Source organism: Adiantum capillus-veneris, chromosome 12, assembly GCF_014529385.1.
Source record: "Adiantum capillus-veneris isolate H3 chromosome 12, ASM1452938v2, whole genome shotgun sequence".
Classification (NCBI taxonomy): domain Eukaryota; kingdom Viridiplantae; phylum Streptophyta; class Polypodiopsida; order Polypodiales; family Pteridaceae; genus Adiantum; species Adiantum capillus-veneris.
In genome coordinates this window covers 81,888,847-81,908,659 of record NC_140942.1, presented here as the reverse complement: position 1 = coordinate 81,908,659, position 19,813 = coordinate 81,888,847, and the positions used below count along the sequence as shown (strand labels likewise).

The 19,813-nt window shown below is 44.2% G+C and overlaps 1 protein-coding gene and 1 long non-coding RNA gene across 3 annotated transcripts in view; one reads left to right on the top strand and one right to left on the bottom strand.

Annotated features, from left to right (window-relative positions):
- Positions 1-18,689, top strand: part of LOC147446037 (DEAD/DEAH box helicase) — a 55,146-nt gene extending 36,457 nt beyond the window's left edge. For both annotated transcript variants that reach the window (XM_086525361.1, XM_086525362.1), the window contains exons 10-15: positions 12,042-12,128; positions 15,921-16,094; positions 16,170-16,214; positions 17,541-17,711; positions 17,794-17,979; positions 18,062-18,689. In XM_086525361.1, coding sequence (XP_086381487.1) covers positions 12,042-12,128; positions 15,921-16,094; positions 16,170-16,214; positions 17,541-17,711; positions 17,794-17,979; positions 18,062-18,163 — 765 coding nt within the window. In that variant the 3' untranslated portion in view covers positions 18,164-18,689. The remainder of the gene's footprint in view (positions 1-12,041; positions 12,129-15,920; positions 16,095-16,169; positions 16,215-17,540; positions 17,712-17,793; positions 17,980-18,061) is intronic.
- On the bottom strand, positions 16,692-18,181 carry LOC147446038 (uncharacterized). The gene is made up of 2 exons (XR_015189847.1): positions 18,048-18,181; positions 16,692-17,394 (listed from the first exon to the last, which is right to left on the bottom strand). It is a non-coding gene; the product is annotated as an uncharacterized LOC147446038 (long non-coding RNA).
- Positions 18,690-19,813: the final 1,124 nt, after the last annotated feature.

Sequence of the window (19,813 nt, the reverse complement as noted above, 5' to 3'; positions counted from 1 at the left end):
CATACCAAAATTTGCCTGTGGCATCCCAAATTGGCCCTGAGTGCTTTGAAACCCAGGTAGCATGCCCGTGACACCATACATGGGGTTAGGCATCATTGTTTGAGCACCCCCGAACACTGTTTCTGGCGTGTAAAACTGATTTCCAGGTGCATGATGAGCCATGCTCTGGCCTCCAAAATAGCCAGGGTGTACTGAAGGTGGTGGGAAGACTTGTTGCATAGCCTATAGGTTGTTTCCTTGCCCATTAGAACCAGCTATAGGCTGCTGAAAAGTGGCTGGCTTAATTGGTACAGCTTGAAAGACTGGCATCTCAGCCACCTGTTCTTGCACCTTAGGCACAGGTTGTGAAGACTGTGAAACCGGCTTGTACTTTCAAAAAGGGCGGTAGACTTTAAACTTAAACCTTATTTCCTTTCACCCATTTAATTTGTCGTCCACTTTACCTGTACTTTCAAGACACAACAAAGGGGAGAGGGATACAGGTTGCTAGATTGCACTTGTATGAGTAGACCGACACCAGATTGGCCCCTAACTTAGGCGCCCCTTTCGGTATTTCTTTATTGTTCAACAGAGGGAATAAACGCTGTGGTTCCCTACAAGCTGCCCCGCACAAGCTTGGCTGAATTTCAACTGTTCGGGCCGGATTTCGGCAGCATAACTGTATTAGGACCCTTCACAGTCAAGTATTCCCACGCATTGATTGACTTTCTCGACGCATACGGGCACTTTGCAAAACCTGGCGAGAATCTGCAGCACGCTGAATTCTCTGTTTTCAGCCCCGAAAATGCGCCAAATCACCTGTACAGCGGTCCCCTTGCGTCCCCGAACCTCCTGGGGGTATTAGGGAACGTTTAGGGCCAAAACCCTAAACCTGCAAAAATACACAGCAGGCTGTAATTTACTGTTTCGGGCTTCGTTTCGCGTGCCGGTCGCATCCGTAGCAAGTCCTCGAGCTCCCGCACCTGTAGGGCTACTTGCCCATTGAATCGGACGAGATTTCTGGTGTGAAACCTCTCCGAATTCACCTGTACCTGCGGGGGATTAGCCGCTAGCTAATCCAGTACCTGTGCAAGAGGCTCTTGCCTCGGCAATCGCGCATGAACCCACACAACTGTACATTGGTCAAATGAAAAGCCCACTAGAGGGGCATAACATACTGCCATAGAGGAGAGAGAGGGCAGTGCGTAGCGTGTAGGGCATCACTCCTGGCACCAAATCTATCGCATGGTCCTCGGGTCTCTCTGGCAGTAATTGAGACGGTAATGAATCGGAAAACAGTCACTATACTGTTGTAAAAACATTGACCTTTCTTTATCTAGCACAGATAAATTTGATTCATCACAATCTGACACTTCACGTTCAAAAACCAAGTACGCAGAAAGATGCTTTTTCATTACAGAAGTAATAGCAGAAGCTGATACAGTGGGAATGGACTCCTCTTTAAGCTTTACATCCAGAATGTGAGTCTTTCCCGTGCTCTGTACAGTGATCTTTTTGTTGTAGGCATCCATGATTCCCTGTACACGAAACAACCCAGGAATACCTAACAACACATCACATCCGTCCAGTGGCATGATGTAAAATTCTTCAACATCTACATAGGACTGGATATGTAGACGCAACTTTCCAATGATGGGTGTCACAGCCTCTGTATGGCCAGGACATGCCAAACCTGCCTCTGCTGTATACCCCATCTCTTCAGGTATGATTCCCAACTTTGAAGCCAATTCTGGGGAAATGAAGTTGGCTTTGGCACCTGGATCAAAGAAGATAAGCACTGTTTGATCCCTGACCTTTCTCCATGCTCTGCAAAGCTCACTTGCATCTGAATTTGGCTTATCGCCCACCATATCTGACACTAGACCAGCCATGGGCTTCTTTCCTTTCTTGTCTTCCTTGTCTTCAGAATTAGCTGGCCGTTTCTTTGTAGGACAATTGTAAGCAATGTGGCCAGGCTGCTCACAGATGAAGCATTTGTTCTCTGACCTCAGGACCTTTTGCTCTTCAGACGTGCGAGGAAAACGTCTTTTCCATTTCTTCGCTGGTCCCTTTTCTGATTCATCCATAGCTTTGTCTTTCCCTGCGTTGGCTGGCTCCTGAGTCCCTTTCGGAGCCTCCTTGAGAACATACTTCTTCGTTGAATTTTTCTTTGCTGATCCTTCCTTGACGCCAGTATTGAATTCATAGTCTTCTACCTTGAGCAAACCATTGCGAGTGTTTGCTACCTCGATGAGCTGCGTCAAAGTAGCGACTTTGGTCTTTGTGCAGTACTTTCTCAATCCTTTGGGTAGGCCACAACAATATTTTTCAATCTGTTCTGTCAATGGCACAAACCTATAGGAAGTTACTGGAAGTAGAGCTTTCCAAAACTTCCGATTGTAATCATCCAGATTCTTGCAAGAAGCAGCATTAAGCAGGTGCCATTCTGTCATGACATCTGCTTCAAAGTCATCAGATAACCATGCTATTGCAAAAATCTGCTTGAAGTAAATCCATGTGGACGGAGCTTGCCCTTGAAGCAATAAAGTTGTCCACCATTGTCCCGCATTCCTTGTCAAGAAAGTGGCTGCCTTGCGGACCTTTGAAGCCTCTGTAAAGTTTCCCCCTGCATGAGCCTTGTCAAACTGCTGGAGGAATGAGAGAGCCTTCTTCCTGTCATCAAACCCTGTAAAGGTCGTGAAAGTCACACCTTTGCCACCTTCTTTGTACGGAGTTGGCCTCTCCAGCGGCGTTAAGTTGTCATATGGAAGTGACTGAAACATGGGAACACTGCTAGGGTTCATTTGTGTTCCCTGATTGCAATTAAGTTGACCAGGAAATGCCATATTTGGCTGTTGATTTGTAATTCCAGCCATACCAAAATTTGCATGTGGCGTCCCAAATTGGCCCCGAGTGCTTTGGAACCCTGGTAGCATGCCCGTGACACCATACATGGGGTTAGGCATCATCGTTTGAGCACCCCCAAACACTGTTCCTGGCATGTAAAACTGATTTCCAGGTGCATGACCAGTCATGCTCTGGAATACCAATCCACCTCCAAAATAGCCAGGGTGTACTGAAGGTGGTGGGAAGACTTGTTGCATAGCCTGTAGGTTGCTTCCCTTCCCATTAGAACCAGCTATAGGCTGCTGAAAAGTGGCTGGCTGAATTGGTACAACTTGAAAGACTGGCATCTCAGCCACCTGTTCTTGCACCTTAGGCACAGGTTGTGGAGACTGCATGTTCTCCGTCAAGTGTACAGGTGTTTCCATTGACTATGCAGTGTGAATCACCTGTGCTTGAGCCATAACAGACTTCTGAATACGATCCAGTGACTGAATCACCTGTGCTTGAGCCTTAACAGACTTTTGAATACGATCCAGTGACTGAATCACCTGTGCTTGAGCCTTAACAGACTTCTGAATACGATCCAGTGACCCAACTTGTTGAGACGGAAGAGGAGGTTGCAGAAAGGCTAAAAACCTCGGTTTCTGCATTACTTGTGTGAACATAGCCACAGTAGTAGCCAACTGGGTCCTGAATATATCATCATCAGTCTGTGGTGGTCTTGAGGACTCACCCACTTCATGTGTCTGTTGACCCTGTGAAGAGGAAACCTCTTCAGTCACATCATCTAGTCTGTCAGCCATAGTTACAATTCCCTGTGTCTGGTCTATGATCCCCTGTGTCTTCAAGCCCAAATTGACCAAGGCTCACTTCTATGGGAAAAAGTGATTTAATCCCGTCGATGGAACCATGAAACCGGCCTGTACTTTCAAAAAGGGCGGTAGACTTTAAACTTAAATCTTATTTGCTTTCACCCATTTAATTTATCGTCCACTTTACCTGTACTTTCAAGACACAACAAAGGGGAGAGGGATACAGGCTGCTAGATTGCACCTCTATGAGTAGACCGACACCAGATTGGCCCCTAACTTAGGCGCCCCTTTCGGTATTTCTTTATTGTTCAACAGAGGGAATAAACGCTGTAGTTCCCTACAAGCTGCCCCGCACACACTTGGCTGAATTTCAACTGTTCCGGCCCGATTTCGGCAGCATAACTGTACTAGGACCCTTCACAGTCAGTATTCCCACGCATTGAATGACTTTCCCGACGCATACGGGCACTTTGCAAAACCTGGCGAGAATCTGCAGCACGCTGAATTCTCTGTTTTCAGCCCCGAAAATGCGCCAGATCATCTGTACAGCGGTCCCCTCGCGTCCCCGAACCTCCTAGGGGTATTAGGGTCCGTTTAGGGCCAAAACCCTAAACCTGCAAAAATACACAGCAGGCTGTAATTTACTGTTTCGGGCTCCGTTTCGCGTGCCGGTCGCATCCGTAGCAAATCCTCAAGCTCCCGCACCTGTAGGGCTACTTGCCCTTTGAAGTGGACGAGATTTCTGGCGTGAAACCTCTCGGAATTCACCTGTACCTGAAAGGGATTAGCCGCTAGCTAATCCAGTACCTGTGCAAGAGGCTCTTGCCTCGGCAATCGCGTATGAACCCACACAACTGTACATTGGTCAAATGAAAAGCCCACTAGAGGGGCATAACATACTGCCATAGCGGAGAGAGAGGGCAGTGCGTAGGGTGCAAGGCATCACTCCTGGCACCGCACTGTACAAGGAGGGAAAGCAAGCACTCCATAGCTCTTAACCTGTGACAGACTGAAAATGAGCCCTTCTCCTCTCTAAAATCAGCGCCCCCTTCTCTTGCATGAGGAAAGTGCACCAGAAGGTGCCACTTGGCACATTTATAAGCATTTTCCCGTTTCAGGGTTGCCGCCTAAAAATCTCCCAACCGGTGGCCCAGTTGACTTTACGGCAGAGTAAGAAAATGTTCTCCTTGTCATTCCGGAGGTAATGGCGCAAACACATTTTCAAGTCCCAAAATAGCAGTTCCCTAAATTTTAGGAGATGCTGCCATTGTATCTCTCTATGTCATCCGACCGTCTTTGTACACTGCAGCCACACCCAGAACTGAAATGTAGCCTCTGTAGCAAAGGATTCGACTTTGGCTAGTCAATGACCCCAATTTGGCTAACCATAGTCCTTGTCCAACCTTAGTGCTCTCTTGCCCTCAGGCCTGGACTCCGTCTGGACAGTTCCACACTAGCTATGCAATGCAGGGCAGCTAGATTTCCCGAGGGGTGTTTCCAAAAAGTGAAAGTCAATAGATAATAAGAAAGAAATCAACAAAAAGGATAGATAGTAGTCACACGCTGGTGACAGACTGATTGTTCTCCGTCAAGTGTACAGGTGTTTCCATTGACTCTGCAGTATGAATCACCTGTGTTCGAGCCTTAACAGGCTTTTGAATATGATCCAGTGACCCAACTTGCTGAGACGGAAGAGGAGGTTGCAGAAAGGCTAAAAACCTCGGGTTTTGCATTACTTGTGTGAACATAGCCACAGCAGTAGCCAAGTGGGTCCTGAATATATCATCATCCTTCTGAGGTGGTCTTGAGGACTCACCCACTTCATGTGTCTGTTGACCCTGTGAGGAGGAAACCTCTTCAGTCACATCATCTGGCCAGTCAGCCATAATTGCAATTTCCTGTGTCTTGTCTATGATCCCCTGTGTCTTCAAGCCCAAAGTGACCAAGGCTCACTTCTATGGGAAAAAGTGATTTAATCCCGTCGATGGAACCATGAAACTGGCGTGTACTTTCAAAAAGGGCGGTAGACCTTAGACTTAAACCTTATTTGCTTTCACCCATTTAATTTGTCGCCCACTTTACCTGTACTTTCAAGACAACAAAGGGGAAAGGGATACAGGCTATTAGAATGCACCTGTATGAGAAGACCGACACCAGATTGGCCCCTAACTTAAGCGCCCCTTTCGGTATTTCTTTATCGTTTAAAAGAGGGAATAAACGCTGTGGTTCCCTAGAAGCTGCCCCGCACAAGCTTGGCTGAATTTCAACTGTTCGGGCCGGATTTCGGCAGCATAACTGTACTAGGACCCTTCACAGTCAGTATTCCCACGCATTGAATGACTTTCCCGACGCATACGGGCACTTTGCAAAACCTGGCGAGAATCTGCAGCACGTTGAATTCTCTGTTTTCAGCCCCGAAAATGTGCCAGATCATCTGTACAGCGGTCCCCTCGCGTCCCCGAACCTCCTAGGGGTATTAGGGTCCGTTTAGGGCCAAAACCCTAAACCTGCAAAAATACACAGCAGGCTGTAATTCACTGTTTCGGGCTCCGTTTTGTGTGCCAGTCGCATCTGTAGCAAGCCCTCGAGCTCCCGCACCTGTAGGGCTACTTGCCCTTTGATTCGGATGAGATTTCTGGCGTGAAACCTCTCCGAATTCACCTGTACTTGCGGGGGATTAGCCACTAGCGTATCCAGTACCTGTGCAAGAGGCTCTTGCCTCGGCAATCGCGCATGAACCCACATAATTGTACATTGGTCAAATGAAAAGCCCACTAGTGGGGCATAACATACTACCATAGGGGAGAGAGAGAGTAGTGCGTAGCGTGCAGGGCATCACTCCTTGCACCGCACTGTACATAAGAGGGAAAGGAAGCACCATTGAAACTCTCAACCTGTGACAACATGAAAATGAGCCTTCTCCTCTCTAAAATCAGCACCCCCTTCTCTTGCATGAGGAAACTGCACAAGAATGTGCCACTTGGCACATATACAAGCCATTTCCCGTTTCGGGATCTCCTGACCGGTTGCCTAGTTGACTTAGCGGCAGAGTTGTAAAATGTTCCCCTAGTGATACCGAAGGTACTGACGCGAACACATTTTCAGGTCCCAAAATAGCAGTTCCCTAAATTTTAGGAGATGCTGCCATTGTATCTTTCTAGGTCATCTGACCCCCTTTGTACACTGCAACCACAACCAGAACTGAAATGTAGCCTCTGTAGCAAAGGATTCCACTTTGGCTAACCATAGTCCTTGTCCAACCTTAGTGCTCTCTTGCCCTCAGGCCTGGACTCCCTCTGAACAGTTCCACACTAGCTATGCAATGCAAGGCAGTTAGATTTCCCGAGGGGTGTTTCCAAAAAGTGAAAGTAAATAAATAATAAGAAAGAAGTCAACAAAAAGGATAGATAGTAGTCACACGCTAGTGATAGAATTCATGTCTCTGCCAGCTGGGCACCTCTGTCACCCTCTCCGTCAATGTAATCAGAAACCTCATCTATATACATACCAAATACAGTAGGAGACAATGGACAACCTTGTTTCACTCCAATAGTGTAGTGAATTAAATCAAATATCCCCTTTGGAGTGCGTACATGTCCCACTAGTGACCTACATAGAGCCATGATCCCCCAAATTAACTCAATGGGCACTGCCATCTCCTGTAGTCTGTGCATCAATGTGGCTCTAGGCACCATGCCAAATGCTTTGCGGAAATCCACAAAGCTACAATAAATCCGTCTCCCATGTGCCCTACCCTCCTTGATGATGGCTCTGAGTGTGAGAATATGGTGAAGAGTGGAGAAGCCTCTTCTGAAACTGGCCTACCTGCTTACTGCACGCCCTCACTCTCTGCTATCCGCTCAACTGCTGCTCAAGGATAGATGCATACAATCATGCTAATGTGTGTCTTAATAAAAAAAATACGGTTAGTTTTTAGGCTCCGCACGATCACCTGTCTTCAAAATAGGCACAATAGTAGATAGTCTCCAAGTCTTGAGTAGACCTCCACACATGACACGATTGAAAAGAACTGCAAGAACCTCTGGTAGCATATCTCTAGCATGTATAAAGTGCTTTTCTATTAGACTATCATGATCATATGCCATCTTGGTTCTCATCCTGTCAAGAGCCGACTTTACCATCTCAGTAATACAGGAGGTACTCGTAGATGGGCATGGCTCAAGAGAATTTGGAAGGGGTGTGTTGTAATAGACTTGGACACTTCAAGCCGAGAATCTACCACAAAACGTGAGAAAACTGATAGAATTGAACAAAACTGAGAGAGAGACGACACGACACACCGAAGTTTCGCGCTCAGAGAGATTGGCCCCAAAGACTGGTGCCCCTTTCGGTATTTCTTTATCATTTATGCTTCACAAAATACAATGTCCTAGGATCCTCTTCCCAACAGCGCTCCCAAGCTAATTTGCCTGAGACCGAGACCTTGGCAATGAATCTATAGGTCCTGGGCCTTCCAAAAGCAGTATACATGAAAAGCTTCAAGTCTAAAAGCATGTTGGCCCAAACGCAAGCGCTAGAAGTTGCCAGCGTGATTTGCAAAAATCCGAATGGCGTGCGGTTAGCAACGTAAAACACAGACATTTGTACAACAGAGCATCACACTTTGCGCTATGTTTGTGATTAGGGTGATCCTAGAGGCGGGAAGGCCAAATGGGTTGAACTTATGCAAGAGTTTGACTTTGAGATTCCGTGTAGGAAAGGATCTAGCAGTCGAGTTGTTAACGCATGTGGCCGGATTCCTGAGGTCAATGCTTTTTCTATGGCTGAAATCTCGACGGATTTCTATCTCTCACTCTGAGGGCCGTGTCGTTCCAATAGCCGTTTTGGCAAGATATGGAACGAGGTCAAGGTAGGACGGAGATCCAGAGACCCAAGTGAGTCGTGCTGGAGTGATGAGGTAGAGACAATATTCCATTAGAGGGGGAGTATTGTTTAGAAATGGAAAAGTCTACGTGTCAAAAATCGATGAGGTTCCACAAAGGATTTTGTTCGAGTGTCATGATGTCCCTAGCGCTAGGCACCTAGGCATCCAAAGGACTTTAGTATTGGCCAAACGATATTTCTATTAGCCAAGGATGCACTCTTATATATAGAGCTGTGTGAAGAGATGCACATAGTGTCATGTCAACAAGGTAGAGATGCACTCAATGTCAGGTCAACAAGGCATCTCTTACATAGAGAGCTATGTGAAGAGATGCACTTAGTGTAAGTCAAGGTAGAGCCCCTTAGGGTAGCTGGCTTGCTATATCCATTGGAAATCCTCCCGAGTCCAAGAGACAAAATGAGAGGGTAAATCAGACGCGGGAAGACATGTTGATGGCTTATGTCTCTATCTCAGGCAATCTGATTGGGAAAGGTACTTTCCACAATTAGAGTTTTCCTATAATAGTAGCAAGCATTCTGCTACTGGATTTAGCCCATTCATGCTGAGGTATTGGTTCAAGCCTAAATCTCCTATTGCTATTGGCTTAGAGAAATTCAAAGATCGCCAAGCTCGTGATTTCTTGTATGATATGCAAGAAATGCTCAAATTGGCTAAGGACAGCTCGTGATCGAGTTACTACTTATGCTAACCAAAGGAAATCTCCAAGGATTCTAGATGTGGGACAGTGGGTCTATCTGAAGATAGCCAAAGATTTCAAAACCATGCGAACTGGAAAGCACTATAAGCTTTAACTAGATTTTGTGGTCCTTTTTTGATCACAAAGAAAATTGGTCCATACTACTTATGCTAATCAAAGGAGATCTCCAAGGACTAAAGATGTGGGACAATGGGTCTATCTGAAGATACCCAAAGATTCCAAGACCATGCGAATTGGAAAGTACTATAAGCTTCAGCTAGATTTTATGGTCCATTCTGTTAGTTCAAGCATCACTGTGGATTCGCTCAGCTGGGCCCAGTTTCTCCTAGGGACAGGTGTTAGGGAGTGAGGGTTGTTTTGTGGCTGTGCCCAGCTAGTGTGAGGTAAGTTTCTCATTTCGGGTTGTGTTTAGCCATGTTTAGCTCGAGTTTTGGCTTTGTTCCATGGCTAGATAGGCTCTGGGAGGTGTAAGATATTTTATCCCAGTTCCTCCTATGTTTTCCCCGTGGCATCTGGTGCCCTCTCCTATTTTTCCTCCCTTTTCCAAGGTTGTGGAGGTATAGGGCTGGGTCGGGCAGGTTGAGGTCTTGCCTATATATGAAGCATAGGAAGGGCAAGGATCTAGATGTAAAACTTAAGGGAGAATGAGTCCCTAATGGAATGGCTTATGTGAGAGTTAAGAGTTGGAGTGTCTTTAACTTTCTCAAGTCTCATGGAGATTGTTTCTTAGAAGGTCTACCTGGCGAGAGGAGCCTGAAGATCACACCATCGGTTTTGATATCAGGGAGTCTTTTAGGAAGAAATCAAGAGCCAAGCCAACATATTATTGGAAAAGGGCTTGATCCAACGAAGTTCTTCACTAGTGCTACTTGTGCATAAGAAAGACAGACCCTGAAGGATCCGCATCAATTCTAGAGCTCCTAATGAAATCACATGAAGGACAGGTTTCCGATAGCAAGGATTGATGATATACTTGATTACAGGGTTGTGCTTGCTTTAGTAGAATCGATCAGTGGATACCATCAGATTAGGATCGCTCTTGGAGATGCATACAAGAATGCGTTTAGGACGTCCTTCAAATTGTGTAAGTCTTTGGTGATGCCATTTGGGCTCACTAATGCTCTTGCAATGTTTAATAAGATGATGGAAAGGATTTTTCGAGTCTAGCAGTTTGCAGACATAGTCTTTGAAGATTCTCCAAGTATGAAGGAGATCATGGAGAGTATCTGATATGAGTGTTCAGAGTGTTGCGGGGACACAGATTATGGATCCGGCTAAAGTTGAGGCTATTTGCAATTGGCAACTTTGTGAAATATGATGTGAAGAGCTTCTTGGGCTTGCGTTCTTACTATCAGTGGTTTATTCGGAATTTTGCGGAGATTTCTTTGCCATTGCATGTCCTTTCTCAAACACGTCATTTATCGGGTGACACATGAGTAGATTAACTTCATGTAGACATGCTCATTATCATCTCCACAAGACACTATACACATGACAGTACCACCATAGAGCATACATCAACTGGTATGTCACATTGAACATTCACATCTTAGTCTGTGCTGGATTTCAAATGATATTTTACATTATTCATATCTTGGTCAGCACTTGACTTCGGATGTCATGCTAGACCCGCATTGGATCCATCTAGTCATCACTCCATGCTGTGTTTACCCGTCTCTAATGCACTAGAAGCATCATCATGGTGCTGGTGAGCTATCTCAAGATAGAATGCTGTTGCTATTCTTCCCATAGAAGTCCCGAAGTAGAATACTGTGAGTCTCGGAACTCTATGACTATGTTAAAAAGACATAACCATAAGACTTTTATTCACAATCCTGCTTATCTATAGGCAAGAGAGTGGAGTGGCTCTCCTCTATGCAGCAGGCACTGCACCAGACTCAACAATTGAACACATGATCTGAGCTCTACAAAGAAAACTCTTCATATCTGAGTTTCTCAAAGACGATATCTTTTTATCCCCCATCCAATCTACCTGGGATTCAAGTGACTTACCACCTACTTCACATCCAATAGTCTAGTAGATCTTTCTCTGAACCTGTCAAGCCAAGTAACTCAGTACTTGATATTACTATCGCTAGCACCGGTTGCTTTCTGCAATAGATGTTTTTAATCCAACTTTGATTTGTACCTTTCTCGAATAGTCCTTACATAGTTAAAACCATGCAACTTTTCCATTTGTACAAACCAGTAGTCTCAATCTTTCCAAAACTTATCTTTTTATTAATGGAGTAGTCTTCTTAAAGACCAAGCTGAATCTATCTTATCCTGGTCTTCACCTTCATTTCTGTGTTTTTTCCACCATTAATTTATCTTTTGTCAATAATACCTGTCCCAAAGAGAAATTTGTGTTATTTCGTATGCCTTGGTCCAATAAAGCCCTTTATTTGCTCTGTGAACATAATCTGCATCAATCCCTACGTGGATTTTGATTCAGTTGTCCTTGGCTTGAACCTTTGATACATTCACACCTATGAGCAACCATCTGACCAAAACTGCTTGCAATCCATGTGATTTCTGCTGAATTTGGGTTTCTGCATGTAAGGCCATCAAACCTAACATGCAATCAAGAAAACACCTAGAGTCTCCACCTTGTATATGGATCAATCTGACTGTTTATTTTAACATGTGTTCTCTCGTTTGTAAAAGATGCAGTGCCCAGCCAGCAAATTGCTTTCATGTGAAGCATAGCAGATCTTTACACTTGTTTATAGGAAAAAATGCTGAAGTGGGGAATATTTCTGTTGTTTACAGTTGTATTGTGGTTTTGGTGAATCTGCAGCTACGGGGGAGAGTTGGAAGAGCAGATAAGGAAGCACATGCTTATCTTTTCTATCCTCAAAAGGAAAGTCTATCAGATGAAGCTTTGGTACGGACTTTACTCTGACAGCAGTGCTGCATCTGTTATTGCTGTACTAACTGAAAATTCAGGTCTTGCTTTAAGTGTACCATAGTTTGTGGTATCTACCTTTAATTTTGTCACCACTCTTGCGAGCCCGTGGAAACCTTTGTTTGGCTGAACATTTCTCATCTATCATCTGTGATGTTGGCCCAATTCTTAAGCTGGATGCATTTGTCCATTGGAAAGGTCTTTGATTTCAGATTTTCTTTTGGAACTTCATTTTCACCTAGGAGGTCTTGTATACGAGTGTACAGTATTCTTCACTTTTGGCTTCATCATTGTCCTTAAGTGTATCCAGGAAGAGAAGAAAGCTTTTAGTAACAGCTTTTAGACTGACGAATTAAAAGTACAATGTTATATGCTCTCTGGTATCCATAAAGTGTAATGAACAAAACTAAATTCAAAAGGGTGGCCGTCTGGAGTGTAGAACAGCTGTGGGAGAATAGTTTGGATGAGGATGGAGCTTTATAACTAGGGGCTCAAAGTGCAAGACTATATGCGTCGGGTGTACAATAATGATATACATGTCTAGTTAGCTCAAGCCTGCTGTCTCGTATTGGTGTAAAATGGTGTACATTCATGCCACTATCTCAAAGGACAGTTTACTGCTTGTGCTGTTTCTAAGCAACATCTGGGCTTAGGGTTTTGGTACAAATGGGCCACCAAAGTGCAGTAGAACTTCAAATGGAGCCAAATACTGTAGTCTTCAGGGCTTTGGTACAAATGGGCCAGCATAGTGCAGTAGAACTCCAAATGGAGCCAAATACTGTAGTCTAGTGAATCCTTGCAACAAATAAGCTCCCATGAATTTCAACTTGTGACCATTCACATGTAAAGAGAAAAGGAGCTCGAGTACCCTTGCACGGAGAGTCTCAAATCAGATTGGCACCAAAAACTTGGTGCTTCTTTTGGTATCTAGTTATTCTTCACTTAGGAAGATTACTACAAAAAAGAGCCGCCAAATCACAAAATGATTTGGAAATGCACCAAAAGGTCCAGGCAAGCCCCGCAGAGACTTGCGAGCACAGTGTCACTTGGCAACTGTTACATCTCTTCCGAAAGAGATCTGGGGTGGGCATGACACCTCCCCATAACCCTCCTTGGCTCGTATCTGCAACCCCTAATAATGTATTTGAAAGTCAGCCACTAATTGATAAGCAATCGTGGAGAAAATTATGAATTTTCTGTAGTGTTATACTGTGTTTTACTGGTTTTCACAACAAAGGGAAGCGCCAAATCATTTTTCATGCACCGTATATGACAGACAAAACGCACATACGGTTGGATGGGGAGTGCTAATGGGAAATCGGGTTTCACGTGTATTTGCAGCTTTAAGAAGAACATATTACGTAGACTAGAGTGTGGGAGAGCATTGCAATGACTGCCATGACTTAAAAGTATGAGAGAGATGAATTGGTCCTTGCACCAAACCTGCAAATTCTGCATTATTAGTCCTAAATCAGTTCATCACCCCCAAGTTGGTCCTGTGCTTCCCCTTGCTGATTTGACAGGCAAGTTTTTATTGAGCTGTATTTCCACTTAAGTGAGAGCTGCCATGTCTCTTTATTTTCACTTAAGTGAGCTGCCATAACTTTTGGAACTAGTATTAACCTTAATCAATCCTGCACAACTGACATAAACTGAATTGAACCTGAGAGTGAGGCAGAAATGAAATGTTATATTAAACGTCTTCAAAAGGCCAAAATGACCTATGAGACCAAACTGATACAATCCTAGTGGATCTAATCCAATGTCTAGGTACAAAAATAAAATGAAGTAAAGTGAAAGACTAAAACTAAAAGACTAAAAGACTAAAATCGTCAGACTGAAAATCATCATCATCATCATCCATGCCCGAGGATGCCTGGCATCGGGTGTTGTCTGAGAAAGTATTGCATCGGTCGCTGAAGAGCTTCGTCAATGTACGCCTCTGTAAATAGTCGTACTGGGCGTCTCCGTTGTCGTGCTAGAATAGTCCTGATTCTCTGGTGGAGCCTCCGTTGATGTCGTGGTCGCCCCTGTAGACATGGGCTTCTAGCTCTCCCGAGCTCAGTGGCTTTGTCCACTAATATACCTCTCCCAGAAGTGGGCTCTGCAAAGCCCTCTCTGAATAGACAGTGAAAGCGGCCTCGTATCTCATAATATACCGGACAGTGACCAATGTGGTGTAACTCTGTCTATATGACACAATTGGCATTCCTGGTTTTTGCTGGTACTCTCCTAAATCTACCAGTCTCAATCTCTAGCTGATGCAATGATGTGCGCATCTGACCAATAGCACATTGTATCCCATAGGATATATGAGTGCAGAGAGAGAAGATGGGGAGCAGGATGCTCATGCAAAGAAAAATTTGTGGCCTCGAATTTCTATTAGCAGAACGTCTGGTTGAGTATGCCTTTATTGGTGGTTGATTAGGTACAATAGAGCTTCAAAGTTCAACCAAGTTCCAAATTCCAACTTCAGTTAGATCTTTGACTGCTATTATCTGCCTGCCTTCAGAGAGTGGACAAATTGATGCTTATAGAGAGTCTCTATACCTGAGCGCCTCCCAAAAGCATGCAAAAGATGCAAAGCTGCTGCCCCTAAAAAGTTTGCACTGCTTTAGCGCACAATTTGCGCACAAAAGCATGCACGTGCGCACACGCATACCATGCCTTATAGCAAAATTGTAAAAACACCCCAAAGTTGCAAAATGAAGCAGAAATTTATACCACCAAACTCTTGTTTTTGCTCTTGTGCAAGATCTGCTGGCTTTTTTCTTGTTATGTCTTCACTAAGAAAGGAAGAAGGGAACAAATCTTTATTAACATCTTCCAGAGGCGGAAATTGGTCTATTAGCCAGATCTATGTACATGATTCCTCCTCTGGCTATCAAGGAACAAAAACGGCAAAAAATACAGAATAGAAATACTACAGGGTTGGAGTATTTCTTCCATCTCTTCAACCTCTGGAGGTTCTCTAGTAACTCATTCCCTAGGAAGTTCACCAATTGAAGGTTGGAGTACTAGCATGGAAAGGATGATGGATGTTCCAGTGCCGTGGGAGATTCAATCTGAAAGTCACCTCATTGGGGTTTTTAATAATCTTGACGTGTGCAGTTTCTGTTGGAAAGAATAACAACCTCTTCTTCATAGCTAGTTCGTTTCTTGAGTCTAGCCCTCTCAATTTGAAATGAACAAGTGGTGTCCCAGAAATAAGTCTAGGCATCAATGCTCCTCTTGTGCTTTTCATGTTTAAGGTGTGTATCTGCATACGAGTGCTCCTCACTCTCTACCTCCACTGTACATAACCTGCAAGTCTTCTTGCCTTTGGGATGCGTTCAGCTCGGCTAGCCTCATTGTGTGATGGCACTTTAGCTGTCCAATTGCCACGTGGGCTTTGGTGAAAGAGGCTGTACAGATGTGATCCAAGTCTCTCGGATATGGAGCTATCAGAGACCCCTGTTTGAGGATCCGGAAATGGTGGTAGATCCTTTATGTCTAGGCCATGTGCAGTGAATCGCCGTGTCATCGCTCTACGGTTGGGGCAGCAAACACTGCTGTGACAATATCATGTCATGAGGGGCCGAGGATTTTCTGCAAATGATAGGTAATAACATCATAATCTGGGGCCTCTCTATCTGTGTTCACAGTTTACAGTTTTTTACTAAACGTTTCCAAACTTTTTGGAATTTTTGAACTTATGATGATTTGCAGTTTTTCAAAACTGCCGATGTTTATTTCATGTGCCAAGTTTGTCTTCTCGTTTGTTTTTCACAGGAAAGATTGGTTGCCATAGAGGAGTGTTGTGATCTAGGGCAAGGCTTCAAGCTGGCTGAAAGGGATCTGGCTATACGTGGTTTTGGGAGTGTATTTGGCGAAAGACAAAGTGGCGAAGCAGCACACATTGGCCTGGACCTTTTCTTTGACCTCCTTTTTGAGACCATGTCGAAGGTTGTCTTGTTGTTCATTGGTAGTCAATATAGCTAGAGACTTAACCCTGATTTAGTGGTTTTTATTGCGTTTCAGGCAGACAGTCACATATTTTTCCAATATGACTTCAAAAAAGTGAAGGTGAGTTTCACTTTGCAGAGCGTTATTCAAGTCTGACATCTCATCATGTTGGTTTTCTAAAATGTTTGCTTAAAATTTTCGAGATCCCGAAGGATGTCAAAGCTGCTTGCATCAAATCTTCTCGCTCCTGCCAGTTTCTCTCCTCATATGGCCGTTCCAAATCCAGTCTGTTTCCCATGTGACGGCCGTGCTGTCAAGGACTGAGGGCTAGAATTCAGAAGTGTTATGGCTATTGAAAGAAGAAAATCCTGGGCATTTTACCTTTGTCACTTTAACTGACAGCAGTTCGTATCACTTTAAAGTATAAAAGCTCCCACAGCTAATGTGTATACTCCCGTTAAGGCTGATCATTGCTCACAGAAAACTCGCAAACACGTGCAAGGATAGAATGTTTTAACAGTCTATATAACTGGCTTCTCCCCAGCTTTCAAAGAGAGAAATAGTGGGGATTGGGATCCTCTTGTAGCTACTGACATGTGTGTAAAAATTTTGATGGACATACTGCAAACCATTTTTTGGTCACAAGACCCTCCTTGTATTTACAAGGCAATGCCCTCAGCATCAGAGTCATGTTGATGTCAACCAGGTGCTGGTAACTGTGTGCGCACGCGCACGTGTATATCCATGCATGCCTGGTTGGTTTCTTGCTTGTGTCATGCGTGTGGGAGAGAAATAAGAAACCTCTCTAATTCCTAACATAGTAGGAAGGGGCATATGCTCAGAACCTATCACAAGATGGTAGAGATAACCAAGCCTTCCCCATTCTTCATGCCACCTGCTGCTCGTGCTAGAGTTACACCACTCTGCTGCAGCATAGAGGGTGTCTCCCCTGGGCTGGCCACTCATTGCATATGCTTTAAGCTGCATCCGGTCTTGGCCGGACGCTTAAGGTCTGGCCGCCCAGTTTTTTGGTCCTGCACCCATTTATCCTATTTTTATAGGATTTTTTATAATTTATGGGTTATGGGGTTTATTGGTGGACATTTCCTGACCCAGCCCTCAGCTGCTAGATAGGCAGGAGCTGGGGGCACGTGTTTAGTGTATGTTGTATCTGCAATGTCAGTGGTCACCCTGGTGGGGGGTGCACCTTCTTGGTCACCATGGGCTGATGCCCTCCTTTCTCTGCGGTCTTTCTTTCTCTCACTTCTCCTTCTCGCTTCCGTTCCACTCTGACAGCTCCCTGCATCAATTTACTTTCTTTACTATTTGGGACTTTTTCTGCTTCCATTATGGTATTTTGGTTAAAGGGGTTTTTTCCCCAGTCCTAGTCAATGGTGGCAAAAAACTAAAGAAGGAACAGAAGTTCTAATTGGTTTTGTCGTGCAGCTTGATGTGGATTTTGATCCTGTAAGAGCAGTTGATTATATAAAAGATGCACAGAGATATGAGACAGTTATTTCAGAGCTTGAGGTGGCAGCTTGTAGTGGCCTGAGGGAGCTCATGTACTTCACCACCAACTTACGATTTGAATTTGGAAGAGAGACTACATGTTTTGAGGTAGGGTTTGTGCAAGTTTGAATGATTGATTCTGTCATATACATTTTTGGTCCTGATTTGTGCTTTACCAAATCCCAATTAGGTTTTACTTCAAGCGGTGTACATAAGGCGAATTGCGGCAGATGTTGGCATCCATCACATTTGGGTGCAAGGGAAAACCATAGTCATGGAAAGTGATATGAGTGAAACGGTTTTCAATATCCTCAAAGAGGGCATCACATCCGAATCACTGTTGTCATCTATGACTTTTAAGCAAGGGATAATTGAGGTGCCGTGATGTGTTTATAAACCGTCATTTACACTAAGGGATGCCTACCAGAGTCAAGCCTAATTTACCTTGTTTAATGCAGATTGAGTTGTTGATAAAGCTCTCTCAAACTCGGTTGATTGGCCGTATTTTTGCGTCCATGGTTGAGCTCCGCAAGGGTCTTTCCCACTTTGCGAGGCAATAGTCAAATGTGTTCCTTGTTGGTCGTCTTTATGATGGCTGTAAAAGACGTCATTTGCTAAGTGGGATGAACAGTAGTGACGGGCTGCTAAGTATTTTTGAAGATTCTGGTGCCTTATTGCTGCAGCGAAGGAAAGTGTCTTTGGAGATTCTGCGGCCATGTTGGTGCAGCTAAATAGCTGCCTGCTCATCTTCAATTGGAGAGAACACCATTCATTGACAAGCTGGAGGCTCTTACTTTTGAACGAGGATCGAGGACCTCCATAAAGGTGGTTTAGCAAATCTTAACTCCTCGGTAGCGCAATGGACTTCATTTAGTTCATATGCGAATGGCCTTGCACACATGGCCTTATAATATTGTTGTATAATTGCAACAAAGTTTTTGCATACTCTTGTGTTTGTACAATTCATCTGCCCCACATGGAGTAGGTTTCCTCGGACTGTTCATCCTCAAGAATATATCATTAATTAAGTTAGCAATCCCTCCTCTTTTTGCTATAATATAAAATGTTGGTGCAAGCTTTGGCTTCCCTTTTTGAGCATGAGCTGGGGGAACGGGGAGAGAAAAAGAGGAGCTCAAAGCAAAGGGGGGAGAGCACAGCTGCTTGGAAGATATGTGAGACATTTGGATTCATTTCTGCCTTTTCAACTCCATAAATCTTTAGACACAACAAAACGATACCGAGGGGTAAGGTTGATGCTTTGACTAGATGTGCCTGTGAGCCCTTGTACCTCTTATAGCCATGTATTGGCAGCAGTTCCACGTGCCTCATGTACGCAAAAGTCAGTTCCTTCGAGCTACGGATATGCTACTTGTTCAGGGTTCACTTGATGCAGCTTTTCTTATGTTGAGCCTATCAATAGGATCCTTAGATAAGGATAAATACATACAGGACTTCATCTCCCATAACAAAAGTTGGATTCATAATTTGACAAAAGAGTTGTGGACGTGAATGCGTGAATAATGCTATAGTTGAGAGTAATCTTGAGCGTTCACCAATATTAATTGTTGCTTGCTTGGCTCTCTATATCATGCTATTTATTTGTGTGGTTCTATGCTAGGTAGCCTCCATTTTACATCCGACCTTTGTTACAAATCAGTCTGATACCATAAGTTTATCATCTTTCTTCGTACTCACCCTAGGTAGTCACATTCTACACAAAATCCAAGAGAGGATGCTGCGGTTTTTATTTCTTTGAAGTTTTGGGTCCCAACTCCACTACCAACGGTTTGCTTAGAGGAGAATCACCACATTCAGTTGAACTGAGCTACATTTTTTAGCATGACTTGTAAGAAAGATGGGTGTTGCAGATGAGATTTTGCTTGACTCACTCGCAAAGAATAAGTGACATGATCAGAAGGTGATAGAGCAATAATAACGACTCTCAATTCCAGAAGATACAATTTAGGTGAAGCAAAAGGTTATTAGAGTTAAAAGCAATACAATGATCGACTTATAGAGCTATAAGTATCAAACTGCAACAACTATCCCCATGAGTCATCATTGTGATGCACCGATATACGTGATATACATGTGTACCTTTCTAACGGTCTGCCATTAGGTATAGTCAAATCCTCTCGAAGTATTTGATAGCAATGGTGTAGGATACAGAAGTTTTAAAGAGGGGGGGGGGGGTGTGCGAGCTTGCACTT